The following is a 13,373-nucleotide window of genomic DNA, read 5'->3' as shown; positions in this document are numbered from 1 at the left end:
GGGAGAGAGGGAGAGAGGGAGAGAGGGAGAGAGGGAGAGAGGGAGAGGGAGAGAGAGAGAATACACTAGTGCTGTGCACTTCTTATTGAAAGTTGCTTTGGAGAAGCCTGGTATATGTTGTATCTCAGAAATTGTGTCGGGGAGGGCAGGCAAATCAGAAGAAGACAGAGAAGAGAAATAAACAAGAGAAAGAAAAGAGCAGATGCTCTTCGTAGAAAGAAAAGTTAATTAATGTAAGAAGAATGAGGACCAATCCCAAATCAGGTAGTGGGTCACCAAATGAAGGCAATGGCATTGTGCGGGGCAAGACATCGTGTGTGGAGTCCAAGTTGGGCCCTACACACTAGCTTTCTATTATAAAATTTGCATTTTTCAGTACAGACTTGGAAGACCCTAAACAAATAACAGAACTTAGTGTACCAGCAGTGAGACAAACTGACATCACTAACTTCCTGACGTAACACAGCCTTTCCACTAATGTAATTAAGGCAATATATCTAGAATATAATCGTTGGGAAACTGAGAAGAATCAGGAATATGTGGCGTTCTCCTGTCCAGTTGTCTACAATTTTAAATACGTAAATATGTTAATGGGGAAGACTTTGGCAAACATAAACTTACAATTACTGGAAGTTAGGCCAAGTGAATGCAATATATGAATATTGATAAGACATAAACGAACTATAAAGGAAATCTAGTGAGTGGGGGTGTGTGTGAATAATTTGATGGTTTACTTTGCTGAATCAAACTTAGTCTCCTTAGGTGGATGCTGTATTGACCAGGAGAATAGTGAGCAACAATACCGACTCCTCAGTGTCTGTCCCTAAGTATCCTGCTAATGTCATCTCCTCGATCTTGTGTGGCCACTACAGGACCAATCACAGAGTGAGAACTTGCAGGCAAGACTAAAGCAGCACCCAGTTGAATTTTTCACATTGAGTTGACAGTCCAGTGTCCATTTCATTTTTTTTCTCCCTCCCCAATGCCCAGCAAAATGTTTTGAAATGAGATTGAAATAAACTCTGCAATAATATATGTTTCAACTAATGACCTTTACTGGCAATAAAAGCTTAAATCAAATGATATTCTTTCTAAAATTAGAATGTAAGTGTACCAACAATTCTGAAAGGAAAGGCCTTGCCAGTTCTCCCAAACAATCGTAGCAGTATGGCCAGCCTTATCAATAAGCAAGTGACTTGTTAATATTCATGTTTTTTTTTTCTTTTCCAGTGGACTGACAGAAGTTATTGATCTTTCTAGATTTAAAAAATTAAGATATTTGTGGCTCCATCATAATAAGGTAATGTTATATTTTATCTTTAAGTTACTTAAGTGTCTTGATTTCATGCTTTAATTGAGCTAATATTCAGAATATTAAGCATTATTTGTAAAGCTTAACTTCAAATAAGAAACACACACACATATATATATACATATATATGTATACGTATATGTATATGTATATATACAGTGATACAGAGATATCAGGGACCTACCCATCAGAGGTAGTTTTGTGAAGGAAAGCTTAGACAGCCACTCCTTTCCTAGTAATACAAAATCATACAGTCCATATGGCCAGTGTCTTCAATCAAGTTCATAAATGAAAATATTTTTCATATATTATTATTTCTTTACAAATGAAACACAGACAGGCACGGAAACACACACACACACAAACACTACACACACAGAGATCCTGCCTTGGTAAGATAAAATTTACATCTTATTTCATGAAATCCTATTTGTAAATTCTTGCTAATATTTCTGGAGCTACTAGAGTCCTAGTCAGGAAATTGTTACATACGCTTCTGTCTTAAGATACAGTTCCTCTAGTCACCTCAGAGTTTTGAATTTTACATTAAGAACTTTGACCAGACCCACTTTTTACATGTGCTTTCTCATACTCAAGAATCTGGATGCATACATCTTTGTTCTTTAGTCAAAGGTAAAAGATGTCAGTAAGTCCCATTGCTGGTGAAATGAATTTAGCTTTTTCAGGAATCATCAAGTACCAAACCACTATGTCTCCAACTTTAGGGATAGTTCTCCACACCAAAGGCATGGTATGCAAAGTTTCCATTAGAGTCTGTGGTTTAGACGTAAGAGCCTCCCCACCCTGCCCTTACAGTAATGGCCTCAGCTCTTCAAGCAAAAAAACAAGTGACACACAAACCCAGGCAGTAAGCAGAGTTAACTGGTTAGAAGATGGGTTTTAACATTTACTGTGGCTGGCAACAGCCTGGATTTTGCTTATTTTCATTGATAAATCAACCTGAGCGTTTTGAATTCAGATTTCCAAACACCAGCAGTCAGAAGGATGATAATCTTTTTCCTAACAGTGCTGCCTTTGTGCAAAAATCTATATTCATAAAACTGAATCTTTAGACAGCTATGTTTATGAAAACATCTCAATGTGTCAATGCATTTTCTTAACCAACTGGGTGAAAATGGAAAATGAAATTGCTTTCCTTCTGTCTCTTATCTTGAAATAATTTCTAGAAGAAAAAAAAAACACAAATACTTTCAAGGCTCAGGCAACTAAAAACTGAACTGGAAAGTACATGTACCACTGATGGATATTAAAATTCCAAAGCCTTCTAGACCCCCTGTCAGAAATTATCCTGGGTCATAGAATGCAAAGTCTGAGTAAAACCAAGATGGCAATCATCGGGCCTGGCAACCGTGACTCATCTTTGCTTTCAGTGTGGCTCCTGAAAGGGAAAACATGTAAAAGTGTCACACCGTGTCTAAGGTGAGAGACATGATTAGGGAATTTGGGGAATTTCCTGGCTGTCTGTGTCTTATCTGATATCTGGCCACCCGCTGACTCTTCATACAGTTGATCTATGAAGGTGTCCTGCAGAAAGCAAGGGATCCCTTGCCTACCAACATCTTACTCTTTCTTTTGAAGGGGGGTGGGGTGAGAGGAGAGTCAGAATCCTTCACTTGTCTTTTTCTTATGTGCAATTGACTCTGTACTTTCTAAAATCCTCACTTGCTTCTTGCTGAAGGAATATATTTATATAGTCTATGTAACTATATATGAAAGATAAACCCACCTGACACATTCTAAGTGTTCCTGAGATTAGTGAATGAAGCTAACATGAATTTTTCTACTGACTAATGATTGACTGGGTACCCATAATGTAGAAATTTGGGAGATATCCCTCAGGTTTACTCGTAATATGTTTGAATATATGTACTTAGAAACACCTTACCTTTTTCTAGAAAATAATTAAAAGTTCTCATACTGAATATAAAAGCCATTAATAAACAAAGTAAACTATATGACTCCCACATAATTTGTGCTCTTATAATGAGTTTCTCTTACCTCAAGGCAACACTAACTACATTACTTTGTCAACTTTGTTGGGAGACTAATATTTTACCGAATGTTTAAAACATAAAAAAAAAAAATCGGCAGAAACAACCAATATACAGCTCTCTGCATGGCTGTGAAAGCCATGGATGTGAGCAGTATGTATCCAGTTTTGACTTTTAAATTTTTTTAATTTACATATATGGGCCTTTTGCCAACATGTATGTACTGTTCCCATGCATGCAGTGCCAGAAGAGATGAGGAGGACAGTAGATCCTCTGAAATTGGAGTTACAGAAGCTGTGAGCCACCATGTTAGGAGCTAGGAATCAAAGCCATGTCCTCTGGAGGAGCAGCCAGTGCTCATACGTGTTGAGCCAGTCCCCTTGAGTTGTCATTTCTAAAGAAAGAACTACAGTTTATTTTTGGAAAGTGTTTCCATAAAATTGTCATTAATTTGCAAATAAAAAGAGAGAAACATGTAAATTAAATCTGCTTGATTAGATAAAATAACTTGCTGAATATTTTCAAGTTTAATTTTTAAGGTTAAAGATTTAATTATTTTAGGTGTATATGTTTTAAGCTATTATAAAATATTGTTTTAATTCATTAGGAAGAAACGCCATAGAAGTGAACTTAGAAATCCAGGATGAATTCTAGGGTTTTTGTTTTGTTTTTGTTGTTGTTGTTGTTTCGAGACAGGGTTTCTCTGTGAAGCCCTGGCTGTCCTGGAACTCACTCTGTAGACCAGACTGGCCTCGAACTCAGAAATCCACCTGCCTCTGCCTCCCAAGTGCTGGGATTAAAGATGTACACCATCACTGCCCGGCTGAATATTAGTTTTTATTCCCATTCCTGTATGGTATATTATTAAAATTCTCCCCTACAAAATGCAGATTTAAATTGCCCTAAGATTCCATCTCATTCCAGTAAGAATGGCTATGATTAGGGAAACTAATGACAGCAAATTCTAGTGAGGATGCTGGGAAAGAGGAAGTCGCACACTGCTAGTGTGAATGTAACTTGGTGAGATCACCATAGAAGTCAGTGTGAAATGTCCACAAACAAAACAAAAACAGAATTCTGTACAGCTGAAATGTATTTCTCCAGTGACTATACGCCACAGAATCTAAGTCAACACACCACAGAGACACTCATCCACCCGTGTTCATTGCTGTTAGATTCACCATAGGCAGGAAGTAGAATCAGCACAGATGTCCATCAATCAATGACTGGATAAAAACGATGTAGTACATAGGCGGAATGGAATTTTACATAGCCATAGAGAAAAATGAAATCGTGACATTTGTGGGGACTTGCATGGAACTGAAAGTCCTTACATTCAGTAAAATAGCCTAGGTTCAGAAAGACAAATACTACAGGTTTTCACTCATGTGTAGAATTTGGGTTTGTGGGGTGCTGTTTTTAGAACGCAGAGGTAGAAAGGGGAATCATGGGAAGGAAGAGATGCTAAGGAACTGGGGAACAGAAAGTAATGGAATACGTATGACAAGGATGCCGAAAGGAGGATTAAACTGGTGAAAAGCAGGGGACCAGCTCGTGTGGGAGAATAAGGAAGAGGAAGGCTGTACGATGCGGGGATGGATTAGAACAACAGGTCTTGGCCAGGGTTACTATTGCTGTGATGGAACACCATGACCAGAGCAACTTAGGGAGGAAGGAGTTTGTTCAGCTTACGCTTTTATTTTACACTTCATCATCAAAGGAAATCAGGACAGGAGCTCAAGCAGACCAGGAACCCGGAGACAAGAGCTGATGCAGAGGCCATGGAGGAAGGCTTTCCCTCTGTGGCTTCCCCATCCTGCTTTCTTCTAGAACTCAGGAGCACCATCTCAGGGATGGTCCCACCCACAAAGAGCTAGGTCCTCTCCCGTCAATCACTAAGAAAAAGCCTTTTAGCAGAGTCTTATGAAGGTGTTTTCTCTATTTCTGTTCCTTCCTAGATAACTGTAGCTTGTGCCAAGTTAACAAGCAATCAACCAGCACAGTATGGCAATACATATGTGTTAGGTGACCTAATGAAACCTTTCGCTTTTCAGACTGACTTAAAAATAATCTAAATAATTATGTTTTAAAAATAATTCCTTCTGGCTAATAGTTAAAATTCTATTTTAAGAAGTATGGTATTTCAATATTCAAACATAAAGAACTTAATTTACACACAACTACAGAATTTCTGAGACTGTCACTATGTTCTTTAGTCGCTGGTTTGGGAGGCAAGATCTTTGGTCAGAGTTTCTCAGCCATGATGCTACTGACTTTCTGAGCTGAGTTCCTCTTGACGGTGAGAGTTGGCTATTCTAAGACACTTAGCAGTATCCATGGCCTCTGCCCGTTGGTCTCTAGGACATTCCCTGCCAAGAATTACAACCAAAACTGTTTCCCATCATCAGTTACTCCTTGGGTCAGGGGAGGCATCACCTCCCCATCACTGAAATCACTCATTATGACAAAAAACAAACCAAGAAAAACAAAACAACAGAAACCTGTGGCCTGTGGAAACCTACATGCAAACAAGTCACCCCTGTGCTCAAAATCCATATATCTTCTTGCTACTGTTACTTTTGATACTACACAAAGAGGACCTGGCTATTGTTTGGTCCTAGAACTCTGCTCCGGCCATTCCAACAACCATCTTGTTTCTCTCCATCGAGACCTGGTTCATCCCAAGTGCTGGTCCTACAACTAACCTACTCTGTCTCCTTCACAGAGCCTTTTCCCTCCTTGGAAGCCAACCATCCCATGAGCACTATCCCTCCTCTCCATCTCCAGGCCTTTTCACACAATATTTACCCACTTATACCATAATGTGCAATTTACTTGTGTGTGTGTATGTGTATATGCGTGTGTGTATGTGTATACGCGTGTGTGTTTATTCTAAACTTTATTTACTGCTACAACAAAGCCCAGGACTTTGGTTTGTTTTTCCTCTCTGCTGTGCCAACAGATTTTAGCAGCCTGGCACTGCCTATTAAATGGAAAGATGAGTAAGTTGAAACTGTAGAATTTTCTCATAAATGCAAAAAATTCCAAGTTATCAGTGAATCTCAAATGGCATGTACTTGGTCATCAATTATAAACTTGAGGAAAGTAAGTCAGGGATGTTTTCCTCAGCATTTAATTTCTGTGAAGTTGATGTATTAGTTCCTTTTCATTGGACACCACAGTAGGAACTTTTCAACACATAGACGTCAATTCAAGTAAGAAAAAGGACAGAGGTATTCTCCTACTCATTTACACAGAAAACGTATTTATTGAAGTGATGCTGGATAGATATTCTAAGGTTTAAAAATAAAGTCCAAAACATTCTCATGATCAAATGCAAGCGTGGTTAAAATTAAAAATCATATGGTAGAATGAAATTCCACAGAGAGTGTAACAGGAGCCTACGCTGCATCATGTTGGTGTCTGCAGCACCAGCCACTGTGCAAGGACTCTCAGCACCTCCACCATTCCAACCTTGTCTCATCTCTGCTGCCATAAGAAATAATTGGGTGTTTTGCCTTCCTGACTCCTGATTTAAGTACAGGGTGGGTACACTCTAATGGCTTAATCTGTCCATGCTTACTTGCAGAAAGTCTGGGATAGCAAAGATCTTAAGTAAGCTCTAAGATTTATACTAGCAATCACTAAGGAAGTCTTGAAATTATAAAGAGGTTCAAATTCTGAAAAGTTATGATGTCTCTCAAATGTGTGTGTGTCTATGTTTGTGTGTGTATACATGCATGTGAACATTAGGTAATGTTTAGAGAGATACACGTGCAAAATAAAGGGACAGAAATAGAAGAAATAATCGTTCCTCAGAGAATACCCTGTAATGAGCAACTGTTAGTGAATGGATGTTGAGCCGAAGGCTCAGGAAGAGCTACTTTTCTGTCCTTGTTTATTGAATCACAACCTTTCTGGAACTGCTGTGTTCTCAACTGCTTCAAAGTTTATCACAACAAAGAAATGTTCTGGGGTAGGTGAAGCACTAATGAAGCACTTGCACACGCAGCTGCAAAGTAAAAACAAAGATTCAGCCTTCTACCCCTTTAAAAAATATATTTTTAATATATAATATATTGTATTATTATAAATTTTATGTACTATAAATATATACCAAATATATACAAATTAAATATATTTATTTATATATAGCACTATGTACTCACATGGTAAAAGTAGAAACTTAGGTAGTTCTATGACTTAGCCATGGGCCCAGGGGCTCACCCCGGCAGCTGTCCTCGGATGAGCGCCCTGCAGTTCTTCTCAGTGGTACTTTGCTTCCTGATTTTTCTCTTTTGCACTAGTTATTTTGTTTTCACTAAGGAACATGAGAGTTTAGTTCTTTCCCCTTCTTGTTCCCACTTGTACCACACACATACATCCTTCCCACTTCCTGGTTTCCTTATGTGGTTGTAGTGTAATTTTGGTTAAATCAATAGTCACTCGTTACATTGTTAAGACAAAGTGTGCTTTTCAGAACTAAACCATGCATTATACTCTGCTTTTCCTTTATTGTCCTTCTGATTCCCTGGAGTTCTTGATTGTTTGATTTTCCACCCTAAGGGCTGACTCGAGTCTCCCTATATTCATATGTAGAAGCTATGATCCCAGGTCCCTTGGAACTGTACTGCAGATAGAGAATTTAGAAGTAATTAAGTTAAATGCAGTATTAAGGGTGGGCCCTAATTCAATATGGCTTGCAGTTTTATAAAAGAGAAGATTAGAGCTCACAAAGAGATGCTATTCATAGGCACATGGAGAAGTTCAAGTGAGGACAAAGGTGACCTCTACAACCCAGGAGAGATCTCAGAACTACACTCAACTCCCACCAGTGGCTCAGCTTCAAACTTCCGGCCTCTACTCTATAAAGAGTTTTCTATTTGCTCTAGCAAATTAATATGCTATTTATTGAATATGCTATAATATTTAAAATGCTATTTCTACTTATTCAACACGGACTCTTGTCAACTGAGCAAACCTGAAGGCGTTCAGTTCCTTCTGTTGTCTTCGTTTGCCCAGGCCGTTTAGATGGGCTCTGGACTGCCTGCTCCATGTGTCTGTGTGCAGTCCCTGTCCCATTCACCACCACCCTGGGAATACTATGATCTCTTCCTGTCTCCTGGGATCCTTGTCTTTCTTTTTCCTCCATACTCTTCTTATCTTCAACTATTCTGACATGTCACGGTGATACGTGTTGATAAGTGCGATGGTTGGTTTTAATATTCTACTAGACTCAGTCTAGAATCACCTGGGAAGGTTGACCTGTGGCTGTGGCTGTAGCTGTGGCTATGAAGCATTGTATTCATTGTGCAAATTGTTATGGGAAGACCCAGCCCAATGTAGTCAGCAGCAAACCGGTGAGGAGGTGGGTGTGCTGCACAAGTGGAGAAAGTGAGTGGAACCTCAAGCAGACACGCATCCATTTCTCTCTCCTCTTAACTGTGGAGGTAACGTGACTAATCATTGTAATTTCCTGGTGCATGAACTTCCCTGCTACCACCGTGGGTTAAAATAAACTCCTTCTCCCTTAGGCTGCTGTTTGTCAGGGTGCTTGCTCAGAGCAGCAGAGACAAAGGTGAGCCCATTCTTATCCGTTGTGTTGGATTGGAGGAGATTTCAATCCAAAAACCTCTTGGCTTTTGATTTGAGGAAATTAGTCTTATTTTCATGTCTTTCTCTTTTATGTACTTTTTTTTCTTCCTGGAATTTACACGTATACTCAGAAGCACGCATACATACTCACGTACAGACACATCAACAACACATACACACAAACACATAAGTATGTACACATGACACATATCCACACATGTAACTGCTGAACTGTGGTGAGCCTTCTTGCATTTTCCTCTCAATTTTCCTTTTCTGTTTTTCACACGTCATGTCACTCTTTTTTTCCTATACCCTTCATCTTTCTTTCCCACACCCTTGTCATGGTCTTAAAAGGCTTCTTTCAAATTTTCCGTTTTCAAGTGTTCTTTTGATCTAAATGTTTGTTTTCTTTTTCATATTTTTTTTCTTTTTAAAAACTGAGTCTCATGTAATAACACCCCACCATTACTCAACTTTGTGTGATGCTGGGTTCAAATTTCGTGTTTTCTGTGTGCAAGTCAACTAAATTACTCACTAAATTATATCCCTAGCCCCTAAATGTTTATTTTATATATACCTTTTAAAACGTGTAATCCAGGAAAATTATATATTCATATAATGTTTTATGTAAAAGATGCTTACCTTTTATACTACCCTTATATGATTTTTATATTTTAATTTTATTTTTAAAATTAATATTATATATATATATATGCATATGCATACATGTGTGCAGGGGCTGGCTGAAACCAGAAGCGATGGAGTTACTGGAGGTTTTAAGCAGTTAGATATGAGTGCTCAAAACAAACCTGCAGCCCTCTGCACGAGCACTAAGTGATTCTAATTATGTGTCATCTCTCCAGCTCAGATTGCTAACATGTTTATGAAGGCATAACTGATGTACAAATAACTTCCTACATTTAAAATGCACAGCCAGGTGGTCGTAGCACATGACTTTGGTGCCAGCACTTGGGATGCAGAAGGAGCCAGATTTCTGTGAGTTTGAGGCCATCCTGTTCTACTGAGTTCCCAGAACAACCAAGGCTATACAGAGGAAACCCTGTCTTGAAAAAAACAAAACAACAACAAAAAGTACATACAAAATGTACAACTGAATAAGTTTGAACAAATACATACACACCCATAAAACCGTTGCTACAACCAAGGTATAACTCACTCAGGAAGAAGTCACAATCCTGTGGGTTGTGCTTGCTTGTCTAGGGGAAGAATACTTAAACGAAATTTACCTCCCTGTCAAATATTTAAATGTACACTGCCACATTGGTAACAACAAGTACCATATGTCACAGTAGAGTTCTAGAATTTACTCATGTCTCGTAACTTTTACAAACTGATCCATGGCTTCTATTTCCCTTGTCCCAGGCCCTCTGCCTCCAAGAGTTTGGCTATTTAGCTACTTCAAGGGTAAAATCTTACTGTTTCAGTCCTTTCAGGATTGTCTTAGTGCATTTAGCATGGCATCTTCCAAGCTCAGCCATGTCACACTGTAGGATTTCTACAGATTTTAAGACTAATGTTCCATTGTATGTAAACTGCAGCTTTTCCTTAATCCCCTTCCCTTTCAGCAGAAGGCTGAGTTGATTTTCACCCCTGGGCTGTTTTGAATAACACAGCAGTAGATGTGGGAGTACAGGCAGTTTAACCCTTTGAGATCCTGATTTTGTTCTTTTCTTTGAGATCTTTGAGATCTTTTAATACACATTGCAAGGGAAGATTGCTGACCAGGATGCAGGGATGCCCTCCGTGACAATCACACATCTAACATTCCCAACAGAGTGTAGTGGAGATCTAATTCTTCTATATCCTTGATAATGTTTTTCGTTGTTTAAATCATTTGTCCTAGAATGCTTGAGGTAATTAAAATGTTTATTTTACTACATTTTTATTTATTGAGGCATACCTGTACTGTGGTGTATGTGGAGGTCAGAGGAGAAATTGCATTGGTTCTCTCCTTCCACCATGTTGTCCCCAGGGATCAAACTCAGGATTCCATGCTTGATAGCAAGTGCTTTAGTGCTCTGAGCATCTCACTCTTACACACACACACACACACATTTTCTTTGTTTCAATGATAAAAATGCCCTCATCTTCAAGTATTGTAATAATGGGAGTTATTGCTGCTATTTTTAATAATATACCTATTTATATTATTTCTATGTATTTCTTTTAATCTCTATTTTATGTCAGAATTTTGTCCTTAAATGTCTTTTAAAATTGGCTGTAGTTAAGATGAAAGTTTAAAGGCTAGAGAGATAGTTCATGCTTAAGGACACTCACTGCTCTGGCTGGACCCATGTTCAATTCCAAACACCTCCCTCAGATGGCTCACAGATTACGACCTCTAATTCCAATTACAAGGCATTCAATGCTAGCTTCTGGCTATGCAGGTGGTACACACACACACACACACACACACACACACAAAATCTTTACAAAGAAAATCTATCTGTGTGTAGTAACTAGTACATGCCTTTAATCCCAGCCCCCAGGAGGCAGAGGAAGGGATGTTACGCTCTCAGGGTTGAGATCTGCATAGCAAGTTCCAGGCCATCCAGACCTATATAATAAGACTGTGTCTTATGAAAAGAAAAACAGATGAATGTCAAAATGTTGGTTGGAAGTGTATGTGTGGTTGGGAGTTGTCAATGCAAACTTGACTCTAGGGTGTGTCTTCAAGGCAGAATTGGAGGGAACCTGGGTATTGTGATGCATGGGTTCTGTGGTCAGAATCCTCTGGAAAGCCTTTAGCAATCCTCTGCCCCAAGAGAAAGACTTTGAAATACAAGCTGGAGAAAATGGTCTTAACTTGTCAAGTTTCCAGGAAATGTAATCCTCAAAGGCAGAACGATCTACCTCTAGCTCTAGACAGCTCTCTAGGCTTTAGCTGCCTAGGAGCTCTTCTGTTCCTCTGTTCCATTCTATTCTGTTGTATTCTGTTCTGTCCTGTGTTCTGTTCTCTGTTCTCTGTTCTGTTCTGCTCTGCTCTGCTCTGCTCTTCTGTCCTGTCCTGTTTTCTCTTCTCGTCTTTCTCTCCTCTTCTCTTCTCTCCTCTCCTCTCCTCTCCTCTCCTATTCTTTTTTCTCGTCTCTTCTTTCTTTTTCTTTTCTTCACTTCTGTAGAATAAACCTCCTCCTGTCTCTGTGTGGTAGTACAGTTAGGTGCCTACTGGTAAACTGGAAACGTTCTCTAGAAAAAGAATATTTACTAAATTCTCTCTTTATAAGTTCAGTATTAGCCCTGGAGTACCATAGGATGTTTTAAATACATATTCAATGTCATTAAATCATGCTGATTTGACTTGCTCATCATTTTAGTACCTGTCATTTTTATGTGAAACATGTAAAACTATTATTCTGAAATATACAGTATACTGTTGTCGATCATTGACAGATTCAGTTCCATCTGAATCATAGTCGCCTTTTATTAAATAACTACTCATTCCCTCCTTTCCCAGCCTCTAAGTAGCTATCTCTTTTCTTTCCACTTTATAAATTCTGCTTCTGCAACTTACTCACGTATGAGCATGATTATCCAGTACTTGCCTTTCTGTGCCTGACTTGTTTTACTTAACCTGACTTCCAGACTCTTCCGTGTTATCAAAATAACAAATTTTCCTTCTTTTCGAAGACTAGACTAGCATCCCATTCTTTATTCACTCATCCACTGATACTTTAATTTCTTATCTTGGCTATTGTGAATAATACTCCATTAACAGTATAGCCAACACGCTACACTACTAGCATGTCGCTATCTTTCAACATGTTCAACTCCTTTGACTATATCTTATGGAATGGGGTGTGTCCTGACTGAATGTGTGTTGTTGACATGAGCATGGCCATGCCAAGGACCGAAGTGTCTGGCAATGAATGGCAGGGCTTTCCCCAGGTCAGGTTTGGGGAAATGGCAAGGTCTTCCTCTGGTTAGATATGGCATGTCAATAGTGTGCAGAGTGTAGCAACCACAGCTTGGATATGGTGGCCTCTTTGGTCTCAAAAGCCTAAGCCCTGCCCATTGCTGGCATGGCAGTACTCCTGCTCCATTGTCTTGTAGGTGTGCTCAGCCAATGGTGACTCTAGTTCTCAGCCCCACCCTCCCCAGCCCCAACCACACCCACATTCCATCCCAGTGCTTCCTGATGTTCTGCCTCCCCAACTGTGACTGCAATGGAGAAGAATTAGTGAGGAGCATGATGCCTCTTGTAGTACCCCTCTAGCCTCCTCTTTCCTCCGCCAGTCTCCTTTGCCCATTTTCAATCCAGTTGTTGCTTAGAGACAGGTTCTGTGGAAGGGGTGTATGGGAACAGTGAAACAAAGGACTCCAAGTCAAATAGTGGATCCAACCTAGTGGCTTATGTTCTTCTGGAGACAGACAGCTTTCCAGCCTGGGCTCTCTCTCTCTCTCTCTCTCTCTCTCTCTCTCTCTCTCTCTCTCTC

At 39.4% G+C, this 13,373-nt stretch overlaps 1 protein-coding gene across 1 annotated transcript in view; it reads left to right on the top strand.

Annotated features, from left to right (window-relative positions):
* The window catches only part of Lrrc72 (leucine rich repeat containing 72), a 43,775-nt gene that overhangs the window by 8,783 nt on the left and 21,619 nt on the right, over positions 1–13,373 (top strand). Inside the window, exon 3 of the mRNA XM_028768791.1 lies at positions 1,231–1,300. Within this exon, the coding sequence (XP_028624624.1) occupies positions 1,231–1,300 (70 nt within the window). The remainder of the gene's footprint in view (positions 1–1,230; positions 1,301–13,373) is intronic.

The sequence above is a fragment of the Grammomys surdaster genome, unplaced genomic scaffold (assembly GCF_004785775.1).
Source record: "Grammomys surdaster isolate TR1022 unplaced genomic scaffold, NIH_TR_1.0 188, whole genome shotgun sequence".
NCBI lineage: Eukaryota > Metazoa > Chordata > Mammalia > Rodentia > Muridae > Grammomys > Grammomys surdaster.
Note: the sequence above shows the minus strand (reverse complement) of the source record. Positions and strands in the feature narration are given on the sequence as shown.